Consider the following 23,079-nt stretch of genomic DNA (forward strand, 5'->3'; position numbering starts at 1 on the left):
CATCTCCGCGCCGCCACTCACCTCCATGCCCTCTCTCTCTCTCTCTCTCTCTCTCTCTCTCTCTCTCTCTCTCTCTCACCCCTCCTCGCTCCTCGCGCCCCTCCCTGTTTCCTCTCGGGCCACCCCACACCCCCTCGCTCCACCCTCCCGCCCCTCCCGTTTCCCTCTCGGGCCACCCCCAAACCTCGCTCCTCCCTCCTGCCCCTCCCTTTTCCCTCTCGGGCCACCCTCACCTCTCGCCTCTTGCCCCACCCCCAAGCCCTCAGGCTTCACCCCCCAGCAAACCCTCGCTCCTTCCCCCCTCTCTTCCGCCGCCACCCCTCTCCCTCCACTTTCTCCCGCCCCTCCCTCTCCTAATCATAACCCTAACTCTAAACCTAACCCTAACCCTAAACCTACTCTTACTCCTAGTGCCTTAATACACTAGATTCTTACTTTGGGATTATCATTTTGTCTTCTTTGCGGCTCCACCTCTGTGATTCATGGATTCCGTCTGGCATTGTGAGTTCGATGTATGCCCTCATTGGAGCCACGTGTAGCACCCTCGCCTTGCCTTAGTTTGCCCCTCCTCATTTCTGGTTGTTTTCTGCGCACCACCGTTGTCAAGGTAGTCATTTCCTTTGTTGTTCGTCATTATGGATCCCGTTATTGAGAGTCCATCGACAACAGTGGTTCTTGTAGTTAGTACGACACCCTTTTCTGCCTCTTCTTCTTCTTCTATATTTGTGGATGGTTCCTTCTCACAGATGACTACTGTTAAGTTAGATGGGGCAAACTATGCTACTTGGAAGGCCGCCGTCGAAACCTATCTTGTTGCTTATGGCAAGGCCCACGTTATCTGTCGTGATCTTCCTCCTAAACCAGATCCCACATATGATCGATGGGAATAGGAGGATACTCTAGTTCGTACTCTACTTTGGCAGATATGGCTCCTCACATTGTTGGTCATCTGATGCTTCTCCCTACCGCCAAGCAGATATGGGATCAGATTACTCTCCTTTACTCTGGTGTAGCCAATAACAGCCGTATCTGCTCCACGTACTCCGAGTGGATACTCCTTCGGCGTGATGATCTCTCCCTTGCCACTCACTACAGCTAGTTTATGGCTCTATGTACAGCTTGATGTCTTCATGCCCCCTCACAACAAATCTCACCGTTGCTGCTTAGCTGAGAGACCAAATTCGTCGTGTTCAGTACCTGGAGAGTTTGGGTCCGGAGTATACTCATCTCCGTCAGCAGATTATTGGATCAGATCTATTCCTTCACTCACAGAGGTTTACTCTCGGGTCCAGCAGTGCTCTCTTGGTGATTCCTTGTCCACCGTCCCTGTTGATGGCTCGGCTTTAGCGGCCTATGAGCTGTGGTCGTAGTCGTGGAGGCCGGGGCGATGGCCGTGCTGGTGGTGGCCGTGAACGGTCATTTTGCACTCATTATCGGCGAGAGGGCCATTACATTGACATTTGCTGCACTCTTCACCCTGAGCTTTGTCAGGCATGCTTGGCGCACTTGGGTGCGACTAGTTCTTCTGAGATCTCTCAGCCCTCTACTTCTGCTATTATGCCAGCTGATGATACTTATATCTTATCCTGTGCTGACTATGAGGAATTCTAGCGGCTTCGTCTCAATGCCTTCCCCCCTACTGCTGGTTTCGCCCACCTAGGTAGCTCACCCACTAACCTTCTATCACCAACGGTTCCCTGACATCGTCAGAGATCTCAACACTACCTACGACGACCTTTTCCGGCTCTGTCCCCGTCGCCGGCAATCCTTTTTCAGCAGGTTGGGATCTAAACCCGACAGAAAGAATTGAGTTGTCTTTACTGCTAGATTCTCCCACAAGCGACAACAACATGCTATTTATACCTCCTTTGGAGACCACCTTAACTCCCACCGAATAAACAAAGGAATCAATCTTTAAGTTCATGGAGGAGGTGATGGACTTCCAGAGAGGAGTCAAAATTAAAACAGAAGCATACGTCAAACAGTGGTCATGGTTGCCAAAAAGGTCGGTCTGGATAACCTGACCCAATTGATTCCCAAGGATCTCCACAGTTGTAGTCGCCTAGGCTTGAAGGGGGATGTCATAAAACCTAACTGATAGTTCTGGCCCCAGTATTATATGCCGGGAACCAGGGTTTCAGAGATGAAAGATATTCACCCAACGCATATGCACCCCGCCTAAGAATAGAAGTAGCCTGATACTCTGAGTCAAAGCTAAAAAGCACATCCATGGCGTTGATAGAGAAAGGTTTATGTAGGTCTTGAAGGTTCCATTGTTTTTTCGCCCATTCCCACACACATCTTCAAGCATCCAAGACCCTGATTTAAGGCTGCCAATAAGGCAGCGCTTCAAGTATCCTTTTCTTTCCTCTATAACTCCATCTGGGATATCAATTGCTAAGGCTTCACTGGTGGTCGCCACAACGGAAGATTTCTTAGTCCTCCATATCTGGTTGGGATTATTGTTTTTAGAATTACCCTCTCCATTTCTCTTAGTCGAACACTTTCTGTAGACATAACGGGTTCCAAAAATTCGGTAGAAGCATTTTAGACACATCCAGTCGCTAGCAGTTGCCGTCATCCGTCTATTCAACTCAGCAGGTTGACGGCCCGGGGCACTTCTAGCCCCAAAGTCCATCCGTCTTCCCCTCGTATCTCTGTCCTCAATACTACACAGGGATCCCGTATGGGATCTGGGACCAGTCCGATTAGACTTAACCACATTAATATCTTGGCCATAAGCGAAAACCAATCTCCGGCAGCAGGGGTTGGATATCCCCAGAGAATCAAATATTTCCAAGTAAGAGTAACCTCCATCGATACAAGCGAGGGATAAACCTGATAATCTCTCAAGATTAAGGCCACACGAGCAGAAGAACGATTCCGACGGGGGACCAGAATTAATACATCTCGGAGGACTGGGACGACGGCTTCTAAAACTATCTCTAATGGTCATCTCTCCTCCTCCGGCCTAGCATATATGTTTAGACTAGCATAATGAAAGCATAATGGTGGATTGGTGGTGGTGCGATTTTGAGGTGATTATGGAGCGGCGGCCGGGACTAAGAAAAGGTGGTGGAAGTGGCGTGTGTGTGTGTGGGGGGGGGGGGGGGGGGTGGGGAGATGGTGGAGGGGATCGGTGGCTGGAGGAGGAGCTTGAAATTTCAGTTATAGTTTGAAGAAGAGAGTATACTGGTAGATCAGTTATAGTTAGATTTTGGGTGCCCCTCTGGCGCCACCAACTTGTTGACCCTTAAGGAATGTGGGCAAGTTAAGCAATGCCAAGAAGTAGGGCTGTTCAATCGGTTTTAACCGAACCGAATTTAGCGGAAATAACCGAACCGAAATATTTTGGTTACCTAAATTTGCTAACCGAAACCGAACCGAATTAGTTGCTAACCGAACCGAACCGAAACCGAAATATAATTTCGGTTGATCGGTTAGTTCGGTTAGAACTGAATAATGAGAAGTACGTGCCTAATCGATTAAAATCAAGCCGATTTAACCAATATGTTTTTGTGTCCAAAACTGATTACTGGACTTAACCGATTTAACCAATATGTTTCTGTGTCCAAAACTGATTATTGTACTCAAAATTAAATGCAATTTTGAGTCTAATAAAGAGTTTTGGACTCTAATTCTGCATTTCCAAAAAAATCATGTAATCCAAGCAGGGCCTAAAAGAGAATAACAGATTTTAATATAACAAGAGAGATTTCTCAATAAATATCTTCAAATAACCATTTTTTTGTTCAACTGCTATAGAAATAGGGTTGGGTTTCATGAGATCTACAGAGATAGGGTTGGATTTCATGAGAACTATAGAAATAGGGTTGGGTTTCATGAGATCTAAAATGATATATACCATTAAAAAAACAAGAAGAAACTGAACTCACCTTTCCCTCTCTGTCGTTGTGGGACCCGATCCCGCGAGAGGGGCGTGGGGCGCGCCGCCACGCTCTCTTCTCTTGGTCTCTCGTACCCACGCGATTGGCGTGTGCCTTTTATTATTAATTTTAATTCATCTTTTATGTGAACTTGGGATCACTAAGGCAATCCGAATTCCACACAAAAGAGACTGACAGAGTCGCCACCTAGATGTGGGATCTAGGACCCATAATTAACCAGAAATCTAGACTCGCTACCTGGTTACAAGAATGGAAGGTATGGGGATTTATCCACCACATGCACCATTCCTGCCCGATAATCGGTCTTCAATTCCAAAAGTTAACTCTTTTAAATTCATTTTTAATGGCTCATTCAACTCTCTGTTAATGTGCTATCTATGTGACATGCATCCTATGATCTAATTTCAATGTGAATCCTAAATGTGTATCTTGATTTCTTAATTGGTTTGGATTCAATCTAAGTGAAAGTTCTCCTAAAATTCTAATTTCATGGAAAATCCTAAGTGATTTGATTGTTTCAACAGTTTTAAAAGTGATTAGCCCGAGTCCTCAGATGATCTGGTATTCATCCAAAGAAGCCTACGTATCCCCGCCTCCACGAGAATCAAGGCAACGTAGTTCTCCGCGCCTATTCTAAGCTAGGATGCCTAAGACACCTAGACTTCTATCCTAGACTCGATCTAAAAGACCGAACCGGTTATTAAAGTTTCTTGTACGATTATTTAAATTTCAGTGAATTGTGGATTTTATGACACCCTATATGCCCTAACTAAATGCAGATTAGCCCTAAGCTAATGCAGGTGGTTCTTACAACCTATGTGTGACTAGGCTGTATTTCTTAAGGAAAACCAAGGGTGGACTAGCGTATCATACTCTAGTCATCACTCGGCGATGTGGATCGCCGACTGACCGGACGGAGGCGCTCCTATAACTCTAGGACAGACCCCTAACTCTAAAACAAGCACACAACAAACAAACAATCAAATAACCTATCAAAAGAAAAACCCTAACTCTAAAACTCTCTATCTAGGAGAAACTCCTAACTCTAGAAGAAGATCTTTTGAAAACAAGATTTTAAAGGTTTTTTAAGAAGGTTTAAAATAGTTATTTACAAAAAAGTTTGGCTGGACTTGGGATGTAAATCCCAAGCTGCACTACGTACCTCGGAAGAGGATCAAGCCAACGTAGTTCGAAACGAACTCTCAAACTACGCTTCTAAAAGAAACACTCAACACTTTAGATTTTTTTTAAGGTTTTTGATGTTTTCAAATGTTTTTTGAGTTTTAAATTTCTAATGTTTTTGGATTTTAAAGCTTTTCCAATGCTCAGGACCTTAAAATGTTTTTAATCTTAAAGGGAACACGCAAGTAATACCACAAACTAGGGCAAAGCCCTAAAGCAAAAGGGGAAACCCCGAATAAGCAATTAGCGTCTCAAAGAGACAAACCACAACAAGAAAGATAGCGTCCCAAGAAGAGAGAAAACGATCCAAGATCCCAAGCAAGCAAAGCTCTAATAAGACTGAGTTAGCCTCTAATCAAAAGCAAAGTAATCAACAACTCTAAAGGAGAAACTCCGAACTAACAACACTAAAGAGGGGAACAAATGAGTCAGAGACTCTCTAATACTACAACTTAGAGGAGGAATGAGTCAAAGACTCCCAAATAACGCCAACAGAAGAACCAATGAGTCAAAGACTTCCTAGTAATACAACAAAAGAACGAATGAGTCAAAGACTCTCTAAAAGAAATGGAAACATGAGTCAAAGACTCCAATAACACCAACTAAAGGATAGATGAGTCAAAGACTCTCTAAAAGAAAAGGAAACACGAATTTGCACATTTGGCAGAGGTAAAACACCAAGCCGGGCCGGACAGCTACCTAGCCCTAGGGTGCAACAAATGTGCAACCCAATACCCATAAGGGTAGGGGTATGAAGCCAAGCCGAGTAGGGTGTTCTCCCAAAACCAAACGGCGCACAAAGAGGACTAACGAGAGAATGAGACCTGGCGGGTCTCCCAAACACACACAAAGATGGGCTCCAAGTAACCTTATCATTGCCCTTGCAAGGGGGAAGCAAGGCTAAGACAACTAATTGACCAAATTGGTCTCTAATTAACAGAGGCACAAATTGAGGTGCAACCTCAGAGAGGATTCTACAAATGAGGCAAAGCAGACCTTCTTAAGGAATTAAGATGTGACAGAATTTAAGGTCCTTTAGAGATTTTAAGATGATTTTCAATTAATTTCGGATTTTCAATGAATTTTATCAATTTTAATCATATGAGTGATTTTACAAGTGAAGTTGTTGCAAACGAACTCAAAATGAGTTGAAACTTCTCCAGCAACAAGATATGATGAGATGTAACTTACTGGAATATTTTTATAGATTATTACATTAAACTCATATTTAATTTGGATTTAAAAATTAATTGACCAGATTGCAAAAATAACACAGAAACTACTAGAAATAGAAATCTAAATTCCATGAAATTTCTACAGTAGTAAGATATAAGTGAAAATAGCATGCTGTGAGATTTTCATGAATTTAGAAAACTATTTACTATCAGTTTCGGATTTTTCAAATGTCAAACCAGATTATGAATTAAGACTACAGCTCATATGAAACAAGATCAAAATCACTTGAAACTTTTACAGAAGCAAGAAGTATAGAATTTAAGACTACTGTAAAAATTTGGAGAATTGTATCTGTGATTTGACATCAGTAACAATTCTCCCAAAATCTGATAATTTTCAAAGAATGCGTAAAATAATATACCAAACAAAATCCAAAAATGCTCACAAATTCATGGTAGAATGTATCATTATCATATTATTTTCCCACGAAATTTCATTATTTTTGGAATCTGTTTAGTATATCTTTTAGTTTTCTTCGTTAAAAATCATACAAAAATCCGAAAATATACCAAATAATTCTAAACAATTCCGAAAACAGTGTACCTACCTGTGATGAGTTCCTCGCCGAATCCGAGAGCCGAAAAACTCGAAAATTCCGCCTCCGTGCGATCGCTTCCGCTTTCTTTCTCTTTTTGCTTCTTTTTTTGTTTCTTTTTCTTCTTTTCTTGTTTCTTTTCTTTTTTTTTCTTTTCAACCCCTCATAGCAACTTTGTTAGAACACATGATAGAAGAGAAAATGAGTTCTCCTCTTACTCACCCTCATTGAACCATTTATAGCAAAGGAATGGGAGGGTGGTGGCCACCATTGTGGACTTATTCCATGGTAGGTGGCCACCATTGTGGACATATTCCATGGTAGGTGGCCACCATTGTGGACATTGAATTTTGACATGTGTGTGGCCCCATGCATGTTTTTTAAAGTCCTTTTGAGTAGGTAAAAGATAACCCAAATGGGTCCCATATGTGACCAAATTCCCAATTGTGCATAAAATCATATGCCCCACTCCAAAGTATGATCGGAACCGTTCATTTGATGGGCGACAATGTGATTTAATTTGTGCTCCGCTAATCAATCCTATGGGCTGATCCAAACCATCCAATAGATCAAAATGTGAATATGTTACCCCATTTTTAAATCACTCCCATTTGATGATCCGAACCGTCCATTTGATGGGCGACAATTGATGATCTTGACCGTTCAAATGGTGGGTCGCAATGTAAATTGGTTGTGCCCCCTTAAATCATTCCTCTATGACGATCCAGACCATCCAATTGATGGGTCCCCTACCTAAGTAGGTTGTGTCCTCCTAAATCATTTCAATGGGCTGATCCGAGTAACTCAACCTGATGATCGAAACAAAATTGGTTGTTAAAACGACTTCTCTGAGATCTTGACCGTTCTCTTGATGATCATCTTTAGGTGTTGGATCGAAGTAGGTTCAAAACTCATTTTTCACTAAAACAATGTGCGGGCCACCCTGTTTGATCCAAATCTAAACAAATGCTCAAGACGGGCCCATCAATCGGATCCAAATTCTCTCTTGTTCGGATTCTTGGGAATAATCTCTCTCAACACTTAACGGAAAAGTGCGAAACATGGCGGAAATGATTGAACGGGATTTCGCCCAAGCATAGCGAACTTGGGTCCGATCAAAATGGGGTGTCTACAGATGCCCCTCTTTGGCAGAGCGTGTGTAACACGCGAATGGCAAAGCTGAACAGACGACACATTTTGACTGACCCAAAAGCAAAGCAAATTTTTGGGTTCTCGGTTTCTAAGGGTGGTATTCACAAGGGAACACAACAAAGTAACATTAAGAGACTCATAAACAACAAGCAAATGGGAGATAACCTCTCACCGACCCGTAACTCGGCAATCACGACATCTCAATGAGATGGCTTCTCTCTAATACTCACAACTCAACTATTTAAATCAATACGCAAAGACTCTTTTAAAGCAAACACAAACATACTCTGTTAAAACAAAGCTTTTAAGAAAACGAACCCAATAAAATTACCTCAAAGAAAGCAGACCACTATCGATGCAGACGTAAATCAACCCTTCAAAGAATATCAAATCAAATTACTCAAAGAGTATGTAACACTCATAGAGTCTCAAATCAAACACTCAGAGAGCTTCAAACACATAGAAATCTTTATACTCAAAGAGCCTCAACCACCCGAAGAGTCTGTAACACTCAAAGGGTCTCAACTACTCAAAGAGTCTCAAACACATGCAAAAACCTTTATACTCGAAAGAGTCTCAACTACATAGAGAAACCTTTATACTCAAAGAGCCTCAACTACCCGAAGAGTCTATAACACTCAAAGGGTCTCAACTACTCAAAGAGTCTCAAACACATCAAAGAAACTATTTATACTCAAAGAGTCTCAACTACCCGAAGAGTCTGTAACACTCAAAGGGTCTCAACTACTCAAAGAGTCTCAAACCAACACAAAACATTTATACTCAAGGAGTCTCAACTACCCGAAGAGTCTATAACACTCAAAGGGTCTCAACTACTCAAAGAGTCTCAAATCAACAAAAAAACATTTATACTCAAAGAGTCTCAACTACCCGAAGAGTCTGTAACACTCAAAGGGTCTCAACTACTCAAAGAGTCTCAAATACACACAAAAAACCTTTATACTCAAAAAGTCTCAACTACCCGAAGAGTCTGTAACACTCAAAGGGTCTTAACTACTCAAAGAGTCTCAAACTGACACGAAAATATTTATACTCAAAGAGTCTCAACTACCCGAAGAGTCTGTAACACTCAAAGGGTCTCAACTACTCAAAGAGTCTCAAACCAACACAAAAACATTTATACTCAAAGAGTCTCAACTACCCGAAGAGTCTGTAACACTCAAAGGGTCTCAACTACTCAAAGAGTCTTAAATACACCAAAAAAACATTTATACTCAAAGAGTCTCAACTTCCCGAAGAGTCTGTAACACTCAAAGGGTCTCAACTTCTCAAAGAGTCTCAAATTACAACATAAAAACATTTATACTCAAAGAGTCTCAACTACCCGAAGAGTCTGTAACACTCAAAGGGTCTCAACTACTCAAAGAGTCTCAAATTAACACAAAAACGTTTATACTCAAAGAATCTCAACTACCCGAAGAGTCTGTAACACTCAAAGGGTCTCAACTACTCAAAGAGTCTCAAAACATTTATACTCAGAGAGTCTCAACTACCTGAAGAGTCTGTAACACTCGAAGGGTCTCAACTACTCAAATCAACACCAAACATTTATACTCAAAGAGTCTCAACTACCCGAAGAGTCTGTAACACTCAAAGGGTCTCAACTACTCAAAGAGTCTCAAATCAACACAAAATATTTATACTCAAAGAGTCTCAACTACCCGAAGAGTCTGTAACACTCAAAGGGTCTCAACTACTCAAAGAGTCTCAAATACAACACAAAAACATTTATACTCAAAGAGTCTCAACTACCCGAAGAGTCTGTAACACTCAAAGGGTCTCAACTACTCAAAGAGTCTCAAGTTAACACAAAAACGTTTATACTCAAAGAGTCTCAAAACAAATCAAAACATTTATACTCAGAGAGTCTCAACTACCCGAAGAGTCTGTAACACTCAAAGGGCCTTAACTACTCAAAGAGTCTCAAATCAACACAAAAATATTTATCGATCTTATATCGAGTTCATTGATAGCATAGCTATCTCCTGCCGAGAATAAATGGGAGTGCATGATCTTTGCTGAAAGCAAAACTCAAGTAGATTGATGAGATTTTTAGGTGCTGACTCTCTTTAACAGATGAAAAGCATTCTAATGAGGTTTGAAGGATGCAGGAGTAGATTATATACCCCGCTGGGAATTGAAGTTTATGAAACTTTGACTCCAAAAGAAACAACTTGATCAAGGAATTCAACTCAAAGAGTATGTTCAAGCTTCTCTGGTTTCTATTTGCTGAAAATATTTATCTCAATTTTCTTGTATTTGATATCTTTTATGACTCAAGTCATAAAAGATGCCCCTAGTATGATTACTTCCATGACAGAATCCATAGGAGAGCAAAATCAGGATAGGTAAGAAAATTCAAGTTTGCATGGGTTCTTTCTCTGGTATATGGGTAAATGGATATCCACAAATGGATGAGTCTGAGAATTTTTTTCTTCCATTGCTCACTACTTGAGGCTTTGATGTCTTTGGCAAGTTTGAACAAAATGTCTCTTGCCCTTTCCTTGATTTCTAAACCAGGATCTACTCTGAATTTTCTTCACATTTAAAAAGGTATACTCTCGCTCTTCCAGTGCCAAACACTTCGGACATTGAGAGAGAAAAAAATGATAAAAATAAGACTAAGACTTCCAATGACTCAATCAAAGAAGACTCAAATTACTCAAGGGACTTGACTCACTTTTGATTCACCCTTAGATAAAATGTGTTATTTTATTATGGTAAGGCTAGGCACTCTTAGAGTACTCTTGAAAACCATGTCAAGAGGCTCTAGTTTCCTCCATCGGGATTTCCGTCATGGTTATTAACCCCTTCGGATTGCTCAGTCTTAATGCCCCTAAAAAAAAAAGATATCAAAGCAAGTCTTGTCGACACTACTCGGATTCCAGGATCCTGCCCTGTGTAGAGGTTGCTTCTCTGTCTCCTTGATTTGTCTTTTCGGAAGAAGTCAAAATTAATGTCTTCCAAGTTTTCAGTCTAAAAGACCACTTATCTCAACTTTTGCTTTCCAAGCTTTCAGTCTAAAAAACTACTTATCTCAATTTTTGCTTGTACTCAAACTTAGGAATTCTATGTAACTGAGGAACTCCTTCTGCTTCTATTCAACTCAACTTTTCATGGGAAGTATTTGCCTCTGACTAGATTGTCTCTTCAAGTTTTCAATCCAGCATACCACTACCCTTACCTTCTGATAAGTCAATCATTTTGCTTGTTGACTTAGCAAGAAAAACGACTTTCACCTTTCTCTAGGCCGCCCTTTCGGGTTTTCAACCTAGCGGATCTTCAGACTCTCATTCTTTTCTTTCTGTTTTTCTTTTCATTCGCCTCGAACCTTTACTTGTTTCACCAGAAGGACTTTCTAGGTGGGCTCGGGTTCAAAAAGGGTTGAATACCTAAGGTTCTAAGGATTTGGACCGAATCTGGTATAGCCAGACTACCTACGTACCCCAAAAATGGAGGATCAGGTCCGCGTAGTTCGCTTAAGGATTTTTCAAAGAATGGTTTAGCATTTAGCTTCAAAATTTTGAAAAGGGATTTTATCCCAAGGTTTGACCGAACCTGAATTAATCAAGTTGCCTACGTACCCCTGAAGAAATGGGGATCAGGTCTGACGTAGTTCGGGTGCATAAATGCCCCGAGTTTATAATATGATTGAAAAGAAATTGTTTAATTTTGCTTTTGGCCCAAAGGGTTTACAAATGGATTTTAAAACATTAGGATTTTGGCTATAAAAGCTCAAATGATCAAGGATGGCCTCCTGATGTATTTGATGTACAAGCTCTGTTGCTTAAGGTTCAAAGACTTAGAAAATTTTCGAGGAGTCTGATGGCATGTCAGGCAAAACTTCAACCACTATGCTCCATTCTCATCTCAAAGATCTTGGATTTATGCTCAAGATTCCACAACTCCTTGTCCGAAAATCTTCTCTCAGTATTTCATCAGCTCCACAGGATGTCTGATGCTTATCTCTTTAAAATTTTACTCTTCAACTGGATGTCTAAAGCAGATGAAGTCTTGCTTTGCTCAACGACAGGGCATTCCCCTGGTTTATCCTTATAGGATCAAGCAAGACTACCTCAAACCCCTCTAAACAGGTTTATCAATTCTTTGCGTTCCTCGGGAGATAAAGTTTTGCCACTCCATCTTTCTCGAGTTTCGAATTTCGATACCACTATCAATGGCTTCGATTTCTTGTTCAAGTGGCTATGCTCGACGCTCTTCCTCTCGTTTGACCATCTTTCAGATCTCGAGGGGAATTTCGTCTGCATTCTCATCCGAGAAGGGGGTCTTGTAGTTGTTTTAAACATTTAATCCAAGAGTGAATCATAAAAATTTGAAGATACAGACTCAAATGCTTTATTGAATTGAAATACTTTGAAGTACATAGATGACTTTGAACGCGCCTCAGTAGGCTCTACATTGAATTTAATCAAAAAGCTAAACACCGACTTTGAACGAGAAAGACTGATTGACATGACACATTTTCTTTTCTTTTTTTAACATCAACATAACTGAACTTTTCCAACTTCGAGAGAAGAAAGTTGATGTACACTCAATGAAAGACAAATCTAAAGACACAGGACACTTCTTCAAAGGTAGTGAACCGGCACTGAAAGTTTATAGGTGATACACCTTTCTTCATGATAATGATAATTACAAAGTTCGATCCTGAAGTAGGAATCCCAGAAAAGGCAACTCCACAAGGTCTAGTTTAAATGGGGCAACAAAAGGCTTATGCTGACAATGTGGGTAAAGCAATAGACTGATGTATCGAATGAATTCAGAAATGGTCAGTCTTTTGGAAGAAGGGCTTTTTGTTGAACACAGACTTTTGACTTAGAAGCAATCACACTATCTCAATAGTCATGGGATAAAAATTCTAAACAAATAGAGAAAAGAGTAATCTTGACATACATCAACGGGTATGTTAATTTGGAAAGAATCCTCAATCTATTCCTTAAGATGTTCTTTGGGTATAACCGTTCTTCTTTTGTGAATGAAAGAGTCAGGAACGATAAACATCCCTAATCAAAATAAGTTTCGATCTCAGCAACGATCATGCACTCAAAGAATACAGGTAAGATCAAACTTTTCCATCAATGATTTCGATATGATCCAAGGGTAAAAGATATATGATAGGTAAACATTGATCAATGAAAAATCAATGGCTCAGATAATAGACCATGGCCATAAGAATGACAAAAGTAGAGTCAAGGGCCAGATCTAAAATCTGAATGATGGATATTAACAACTGTAGATCAATATGATTAGATCAAGATGAGATGAGATAGCATAAGATTGCTTTCAACGGATGGATCATGAATGACTAATCCTATGAGATCTTTGGAAATGAATGGGATTTACATCCTAACCCCAAAGGAAAAGTTTTTTAATTTTCGCACATTTTATCAGTGTTACCTGAAGGCATCAATCCTAACCCTAATCCAGCGGAGTGGAGAGAGGATCTCGACTCATGACTTTGTTTGTGTACCTATGACCGATCGTAGCCATTGGAAGATGAACTACGGCCTAATCTAGACACAAATGGGTAGGATATCCTAAACTAGGCTCACACACGTGATGCACATGTGTTCGTATACTACATGCATGTGTGGGTTAATCTAGGGGTAAGGCCAAGAGTTCCCTTAGCGCGAATCCATGTTCGATATACTGTACCAGTGTCCGGCGTATCAGTACGTGAACAAGAGATCCGTTTACGTACCATAAAGGTACTAGGCTAAGGGTGGAATGCTTCTCTAGCACAGAGGCACCAGGTGATGAAATCCCAGTCAACCATGCTAGATAACACTCCGGGTTCCTAAAATAGGACGTGTGTGCATGTGAGATGCAGGGTTTAGATGAAAGTGATGTAAGTGTGTGCAATAAGTTCGCGCAATCTATGATGCCTTCAGGTTTTGTTAGATTAAGTTTGAGTAAATGTGATGAGAAAATAAAGCATACAAAGTAATCTAACAAGCATAAAAGAGATAGAGTTTTCATGAGCCGGTTGAAATAGATTCAAATGAGTTATCCTTTGGAATTGTAATGAAGTTAGGTTGTCCCCAGCAGAGTCGCCAGTCTGTGGGCCCCGATCCCGCGAGAGGGGCGTGGGGCGCGCCGCCACGCTCTCTTCTCTTGGTCTCTCGTACCCACGCGATTGGCGTGTGCCTTTTATTATTAATTTTAATTCATCTTTTATGTGAACTTGGGATCACTAAGGCAATCCGAATTCCACACAAAAGAGACTGACAGAGTCGCCACCTAGATGTGGGATCTAGGACCCATAATTAACCAGAAATCTAGACTCGCTACCTGGTTACAAGAATGGAAGGTATGGGGATTTATCCACCACATGCACCATTCCTGCCCGATAATCGGTCTTCAATTCCAAAAGTTAACTCTTTTAAATTCATTTTTAATGGCTCATTCAACTCTCTGTTAATGTGCTATCTATGTGACATGCATCCTATGATCTAATTTCAATGTGAATCCTAAATGTGTATCTTGATTTCTTAATTGGTTTGGATTCAATCTAAGTGAAAGTTCTCCTAAAATTCTAATTTCATGGAAAATCCTAAGTGATTTGATTGTTTCAACAGTTTTAAAAGTGATTAGCCCGAGTCCTCAGATGATCTGGTATTCATCCAAAGAAGCCTACGTATCCCCGCCTCCACGAGAATCAAGGCAACGTAGTTCTCCGCGCCTATTCTAAGCTAGGATGCCTAAGACACCTAGACTTCTATCCTAGACTCGATCTAAAAGACCGAACCGGTTATTAAAGTTTCTTGTACGATTATTTAAATTTCAGTGAATTGTGGATTTTATGACACCCTATATGCCCTAACTAAATGCAGATTAGCCCTAAGCTAATGCAGGTGGTTCTTACAACCTATGTGTGACTAGGCTGTATTTCTTAAGGAAAACCAAGGGTGGACTAGCGTATCATACTCTAGTCATCACTCGGCGATGTGGATCGCCGACTGACCGGACGGAGGCGCTCCTATAACTCTAGGACAGACCCCTAACTCTAAAACAAGCACACAACAAACAAACAATCAAATAACCTATCAAAAGAAAAACCCTAACTCTAAAACTCTCTATCTAGGAGAAACTCCTAACTCTAGAAGAAGATCTTTTGAAAACAAGATTTTAAAGGTTTTTTAAGAAGGTTTAAAATAGTTATTTACAAAAAAGTTTGGCTGGACTTGGGATGTAAATCCCAAGCTGCACTACGTACCTCGGAAGAGGATCAAGCCAACGTAGTTCGAAACGAACTCTCAAACTACGCTTCTAAAAGAAACACTCAACACTTTAGATTTTTTTTAAGGTTTTTGATGTTTTCAAATGTTTTTTGAGTTTTAAATTTCTAATGTTTTTGGATTTTAAAGCTTTTCCAATGCTCAGGACCTTAAAATGTTTTTAATCTTAAAGGGAACACGCAAGTAATACCACAAACTAGGGCAAAGCCCTAAAGCAAAAGGGGAAACCCCGAATAAGCAATTAGCGTCTCAAAGAGACAAACCACAACAAGAAAGATAGCGTCCCAAGAAGAGAGAAAACGATCCAAGATCCCAAGCAAGCAAAGCTCTAATAAGACTGAGTTAGCCTCTAATCAAAAGCAAAGTAATCAACAACTCTAAAGGAGAAACTCCGAACTAACAACACTAAAGAGGGGAACAAATGAGTCAGAGACTCTCTAATACTACAACTTAGAGGAGGAATGAGTCAAAGACTCCCAAATAACGCCAACAGAAGAACCAATGAGTCAAAGACTTCCTAGTAATACAACAAAAGAACGAATGAGTCAAAGACTCTCTAAAAGAAATGGAAACATGAGTCAAAGACTCCAATAACACCAACTAAAGGATAGATGAGTCAAAGACTCTCTAAAAGAAAAGGAAACACGAATTTGCACATTTGGCAGAGGTAAAACACCAAGCCGGGCCGGACAGCTACCTAGCCCTAGGGTGCAACAAATGTGCAACCCAATACCCATAAGGGTAGGGGTATGAAGCCAAGCCGAGTAGGGTGTTCTCCCAAAACCAAACGGCGCACAAAGAGGACTAACGAGAGAATGAGACCTGGCGGGTCTCCCAAACACACACAAAGATGGGCTCCAAGTAACCTTATCATTGCCCTTGCAAGGGGGAAGCAAGGCTAAGACAACTAATTGACCAAATTGGTCTCTAATTAACAGAGGCACAAATTGAGGTGCAACCTCAGAGAGGATTCTACAAATGAGGCAAAGCAGACCTTCTTAAGGAATTAAGATGTGACAGAATTTAAGGTCCTTTAGAGATTTTAAGATGATTTTCAATTAATTTCGGATTTTCAATGAATTTTATCAATTTTAATCATATGAGTGATTTTACAAGTGAAGTTGTTGCAAACGAACTCAAAATGAGTTGAAACTTCTCCAGCAACAAGATATGATGAGATGTAACTTACTGGAATATTTTTATAGATTATTACATTAAACTCATATTTAATTTGGATTTAAAAATTAATTGACCAGATTGCAAAAATAACACAGAAACTACTAGAAATAGAAATCTAAATTCCATGAAATTTCTACAGTAGTAAGATATAAGTGAAAATAGCATGCTGTGAGATTTTCATGAATTTAGAAAACTATTTACTATCAGTTTCGGATTTTTCAAATGTCAAACCAGATTATGAATTAAGACTACAGCTCATATGAAACAAGATCAAAATCACTTGAAACTTTTACAGAAGCAAGAAGTATAGAATTTAAGACTACTGTAAAAATTTGGAGAATTGTATCTGTGATTTGACATCAGTAACAATTCTCCCAAAATCTGATAATTTTCAAAGAATGCGTAAAATAATATACCAAACAAAATCCAAAAATGCTCACAAATTCATGGTAGAATGTATCATTATCATATTATTTTCCCACGAAATTTCATTATTTTTGGAATCTGTTTAGTATATCTTTTAGTTTTCTTCGTTAAAAATCATACAAAAATCCGAAAATATACCAAATAATTCTAAACAATTCCGAAAACAGTGTACCTACCTGTGATGAGTTCCTCGCCGAATCCGAGAGCCGAAAAACTCGAAAATTCCGCCTCCGTGCGATCGCTTCCGCTTTCTTTCTCTTTTTGCTTCTTTTTTTGTTTCTTTTTCTTCTTTTCTTGTTTCTTTTCTTTTTTTTTCTTTTCAACCCCTCATAGCAACTTTGTTAGAACACATGATAGAAGAGAAAATGAGTTCTCCTCTTACTCACCCTCATTGAACCATTTATAGCAAAGGAATGGGAGGGTGGTGGCCACCATTGTGGACTTATTCCATGGTAGGTGGCCACCATTGTGGACATATTCCATGGTAGGTGGCCACCATTGTGGACATTGAATTTTGACATGTGTGTGGCCCCATGCATGTTTTTTAAAGTCCTTTTGAGTAGGTAAAAGATAACCCAAATGGGTCCCATATGTGACCAAATTCCCAATTGTGCATAAAATCATATGCCCCACTCCAAAGTATGATCGGAACCGTTCATTTGATGGGCGACAATGTGATTTAATTTGTGCTCCGCTAATCAATCCTATGGGCTGATCCAAACCATCCAATAGATCAAAATGTGAATATGTTACCCCATTTTTAAATCACTCCCATTTGATGATCCGAACCGTCCATTTGATGGGCGACAATTGATGATCTTGACCGTTCAAATGGTGGGTCGCAATGTAAATTGGTTGTGCCCCCTTAAATCATTCCTCTATGACGATCCAGACCATCCAATTGATGGGTCCCCTACCTAAGTAGGTTGTGTCCTCCTAAATCATTTCAATGGGCTGATCCGAGTAACTCAACCTGATGATCGAAACAAAATTGGTTGTTAAAACGACTTCTCTGAGATCTTGACCGTTCTCTTGATGATCATCTTTAGGTGTTGGATCGAAGTAGGTTCAAAACTCATTTTTCACTAAAACAATGTGCGGGCCACCCTGTTTGATCCAAATCTAAACAAATGCTCAAGACGGGCCCATCAATCGGATCCAAATTCTCTCTTGTTCGGATTCTTGGGAATAATCTCTCTCAACACTTAACGGAAAAGTGCGAAACATGGCGGAAATGATTGAACGGGATTTCGCCCAAGCATAGCGAACTTGGGTCCGATCAAAATGGGGTGTCTACAGTCGTCCAAGGAAGGAAGAAGATACAGAGGTGCACAAGTTGTTTGGGTAAGATATAGAGGCGCACGAGGGTGATTGAGGTGGCTGATGAAGTTAGGGATGATGTTGGTGGGAAGGAACTAGGAAGCAAAGTGGTGAATAACTGGAGAGAAGAGATGGCCGAAGTTGGGAGGCAAAGCCGCGGAGGCGAGACTCGAGAGAGAGAAACGGCAGAGATGAGAGAAGAAAACCCTAGCTTTCTGTTTTGTGAGATGAAGTGAATAGAAAAGAAAACCCAAGTTTTAGCTTTTAGGTTTAACTCATTCACCCCTTTTTTTGTTTTTATTACTCACGACACCAACCCTTTCACTTATTTTACATTTTTACTCATGAAGTAAGGGTTTTCATCTAACCCGTTGTTCGGTTATTTGGTTAACCGAAATATTTTTTGATGGAAACCGAAACTGAAACTGATAACCGAAATTTGGGAAGATATGAAACCGAAACCGAACCGATATGTTTTTTAACCGAACCGAAATAACCGATCTAATTCGGTTCGGTCGGTTATTTCGGTTTAAACCGATTAATGCACACCCCTACCAAGAAGGCTTCCAATATGATCCATGGATTGGCTCTTGATCAACTTCATGTAGAGGTTAGAGAACCCAAGCTGATTTAGAATGTTTAGATTTGATGGCATATGCCAAATAAGGTGTACTAAAACTTAGTATACATTGTACAACAAAAGTGAATCCAGGGGAATCTGGAGTTGGAAATATCTTCGGGATGAGAGGGCTTCAGTTATTCTAGTTTTTTTCTTTTTCTATGGGAAAAGCATGAACATGGTAGCGGAAACTAGATCTTTTCTTGATGGGCTCCATTTGTGTATGGAAATTAGTCCTTTCCATCTCATCGTTGAGTCAGATAGCAAGTTTCCTGTCAACCTTTTGAGAAAAAAAGGGAATGGTGCATTAGTCGATCAGTGGTTATTGGGAAGAGATCCTGAATGTCCAAGCTCTCTTGTAGCCTGTGATTCATCACAATTCCAGAGAAGGGAACATTATTTCCGACTTCCTTACCAACAAAGCGGTTGATTCTGGGTCAACTGTGACTACAGATTATGGAGGGAAATGTCTTGCGCCGAAAGGGGCTGCAAGATGTGATGGGCTGGGCCTCCCTGTCATTCGTATCATGGCAGGGTAGTTTTTCTTGGTTTGGGAGTGCTGTGTGGCCTTGTTGGAGCGGGTGTTTGCCTTGGATTGTCACTTTTTCCTCCATTTGTGTTTGGCTGCAGGTTCGTTGGGTCCTTGTAAGCCCAATGGTTCCCACCTTGACAATTCCCATCTTATTTTGATGATTCCAATACACAAGTGATTTAAGATCACTAATGTGTTTGATTCTTTAAGTTGTAGATCTTAATTGTGCTAAGACAACATTGCTTGGATTGAGGCCAAGAAGATCTCATTGGACCACATCATGAAGGCCAAAGTCATTGAAGTCCAAGACGAATGAAGACTTGAAGAATCGCATTGAAGATCGAAGTCAATTTAGATTGTAAAAGATCAAATCCTAATTTAGATTTTAGAGGCATAAATTAGTTAATTTAACACATCCTAAAATGTTTAAGAGATTGTCCTTGTGGTGTTCCAACACTTTGGAACCCTCATAGCAATCCCAACTTGGTGTATAGTTGGAAGCCCAAAAACAAGAATTGAAAATCTGCTTGACATAGGCTTCTCGGAACTCCGAGAGAATTCTCGAAGCTGTAAGCTCGGAACTCCGAGAAATGGTCTAGTAGCTCTTTTTCAATTTCTGTTTGTATTCCCGGAACTCTGAGATTTTTTCTCGAAACTCCGAGAAATATTCTCGGAACTCCAAGAACACTATAACGGTCAGATTTATAGCCGTTGGGAATTTTCGCAGGAATTAGCACTATGCCCCTGGACGGTCATATTTGGTGTTTTCTATAAATATGGGCATTCTAAACTTCAAGACAATCAATCCTAACACTCTTAAACTCTACTTGAACATCCTAAGAGTGAATCAAAGCTCATTTATGCCTCTCATCTTCTAAGATTAGGATTTGGATCATAGGCCCAAATTTGTACATCTTCTACACTTCTTGTAAACCCTTGTGAGGGATTTTTATTCTTTCTTTCTTATCAAGAACTTTGTATCGGGCGAGTGTTCGGAGAAGCGTAGCCCACTCTCCGTGGTGAAGATTGCCACCAAGGTTAAAGGTAATCAGAATTTGTGATCGGCACTGATCTTCGCCGAAGTTAAGAGGATCACATAGTGAAGCCATCAACGGGTTTGGTTGGTGGAGTGGAGTAGGCCTCGCGTTTTGAGAACCGAACCACTTTAAATCTCGGGTGCACTCTCTCTTAAACTCTTGCTCTTTATTTGCATTGCACCTTTAGATTTAACTTGTGTGCTTGAATTTCATTGTTGATCTCTTAATTTCCAAATTAGGTTTGAATTTTTCAAAAGGTTAAAACTTGCTAGCAACCTAATAATTTTCACTCCTCATAGTTGCCATTTCGGGACCACCCTTGGATTTTCAGTCCTCCACGACGCCAGTAGCTGTTTTCCTGCTTGTTATTTTCTTTTCAAGTGTTTCCTATGTGGTGTTGAGGCAAGACAGCCAGTCCTCTTAGATTTCCCTAATCATATACGACTTGTGGTCTGCCCGGGGCCGTATTTTCTGGGTTAAAAAAAAATTAAGCAAACAAAGCCAAAATTTGAAAACAAAAAAAACGTAAGTTCAAGCAAACAATTTGACAGAGCAGAAAAGGCTAAAATCCGATATTAACTGAAGGAAAAAGCAGAAAAATCAACAAAAAAATTCAAGTTTTTGAACCTCACCAAGAATTCTTCATAATCAATTAATCAATTCCCTTGAGCTAGAATCAACATTTCATCACACATGCACGCACGCAGAGAGAGAGAGAGAGAGAGAGAGAGAGAGAGAGAGAGAGAGAGAGAGAGAGAGAGAGAGAGAGAGAGAGAGAGAGAGAGAGAGCTTTCCTACAACATAACAATAGCTCTAGAAATCTAAGAGTACAGAGGTGCAGAGAATGATTTGATGTTTTGGGAGGAAATTTATACTTGTTTAAGGTAAAGGATAGTTCAAGAATACAAGTTATAAGATGTGGGTTTTACCATAAGAGGAACTAAGATGAAATGGGTTAAATAAAAAAGTATGAGCTTTGTTATTTAACTTTATTAAAGGACTGGAGTGTAGATTTGATGCTTTATGAGAATCATCCTATAAAACCTGTAAAATTCAATGAAGTTTCATGTGAGCCAAACTTCAGTACTAGGACTTAAATGACTGAAACCACATTTTTTATAGTACAAGTCATTATTTTCAGCACTAGTTGCGTCATTCTAAAATGCATTAATCAATATTTGTGGTTTCAAATGCGTCTGCTAATGCATTTAAAACTTAATTATAAATCCACTTCGGGGCCTCGTTATTTGAAATCCAACTACATTTTCTGTAATTTGATTTTGATATTTCACATTGATTTGAACCTTGCCAATTAAACTCAATTTTGTTTCTCTTGCCTGAACAGCCCTGTCATGTGGCTTCTCGTAGTTATCTTCCTGCTCATCGATGTACATGGTAACTTATTCTTAGCTTTCCAAATTCTGATTCCTTTTTCCCTTTACCCTGCGTATTTTTCAATTCTCATTCTCATTTTGATATTATCTCAGGAGTGTACATATATTTCTGGATATCTTTTATTCCTCTGATTGTAAGTATATCAGGACAAGAAAGCTTTTTGACAATTGGTTGGTTGTTGCGTTTTCTCAGTTGCCCATTCTGTTCTATGTACTGCAGATAGTGCTAGCTGTAGGAACCAAACTTGAGGTCATCGTTGCAAGAATGGCTCTTCGACTCAAAGAACAAAGCACTGTAATAAAAGGAACTCCTCAAGTGCAGCCCAATGATGAACTCTTCTGGTTTGGATGGCCCAAGTTGGTTTTGATTCTTCTGCATTTCACTCTTTTTATGGTAAATCTGTTGTCAAAAATATAAGTCCTTTTATTTTTTTACAACTATGTATCGATGACAGCAATAAAAGGTCAGTCTCTAGACACTTGAAACTAACACTCTTTTATCTTTTTTGGGGATTTTTCAGAATGCATTCCAGCTCACATTCTTCGTTTGGATTACGGTACGTACTTAATTACATCTTCTATACCAAATTCCAGACACTCATCATCTATACACAATAAAGAACACAAAAAAAAAACTTGCATGACTAGCTAAAGGCTAGGTGTACTATCAGAATTGTTAATTTGGCTGGCCATACCTCCAAAATTTCGGTGATTGGGAAATCCCTGATATGTATCACTGTAAGTTTTGCCCATTGAATGGAAGTCTGAAACTAGGGAATTTTTTCCTAGGAAAATGAATTTTCTACACTTTGGCTTACTTATTTTCATAGAAAAATCATTCCATAATCAAACTGTTTTCCATTAAAAATATAGGGAAATGTTATCAGCACAACCGTATTTTGGTATTTGCACAAACCCAGCTGTCTTTTCTTCTTTAATTGAACCCTGAGAGCTTTTTGGGAAATGTAATAACCTTTTGACAGCTCTTTCAATACTAAAAGACAAGATAGGTTAGTGAAAATATCAAAATATGGTTGTGCAGATATCATTTCCCAAAATGTAACTTTTTTTAGATAGGAACATTTTTACTGAACTATGACAACTACAAAAGGAAGCTTATCTTATCAAGTGATGCGGCAACCTTAAATAGAACTGTATCTTTTTCTTTAAAAAGCCTCCATTTCATAGGAAAGAGGCATTCCATTCTCCATTCTAGTAATGAAATATATTTTTAAAAGAAAGCAGTGATTGCACTATAATATAATTTTTACTTACAGAT

The 23,079-nt window shown here is 39.8% G+C and overlaps 1 protein-coding gene across 2 annotated transcripts in view; it reads left to right on the forward strand.

Moving 5' to 3' along the window:
* Nucleotides 1-23,079, forward strand: part of LOC143878567 (MLO-like protein 3) — a 37,642-nt gene that overhangs the window by 12,689 nt on the left and 1,874 nt on the right. For both annotated transcript variants that reach the window (XM_077380838.1, XM_077380839.1), the window contains exons 9-12: nt 21,752-21,801; nt 21,894-21,934; nt 22,021-22,194; nt 22,322-22,357. In XM_077380838.1, the coding sequence (XP_077236953.1) occupies nt 21,752-21,801; nt 21,894-21,934; nt 22,021-22,194; nt 22,322-22,357 (301 nt within the window). The remainder of the gene's footprint in view (nt 1-21,751; nt 21,802-21,893; nt 21,935-22,020; nt 22,195-22,321; nt 22,358-23,079) is intronic.

This window comes from Tasmannia lanceolata, unplaced genomic scaffold, assembly GCF_043159265.1.
Source record: "Tasmannia lanceolata isolate RefF3 unplaced genomic scaffold, GAP_Taslan_0.1 ptg000006l, whole genome shotgun sequence".
Lineage (NCBI taxonomy): Eukaryota > Viridiplantae > Streptophyta > Magnoliopsida > Canellales > Winteraceae > Tasmannia > Tasmannia lanceolata.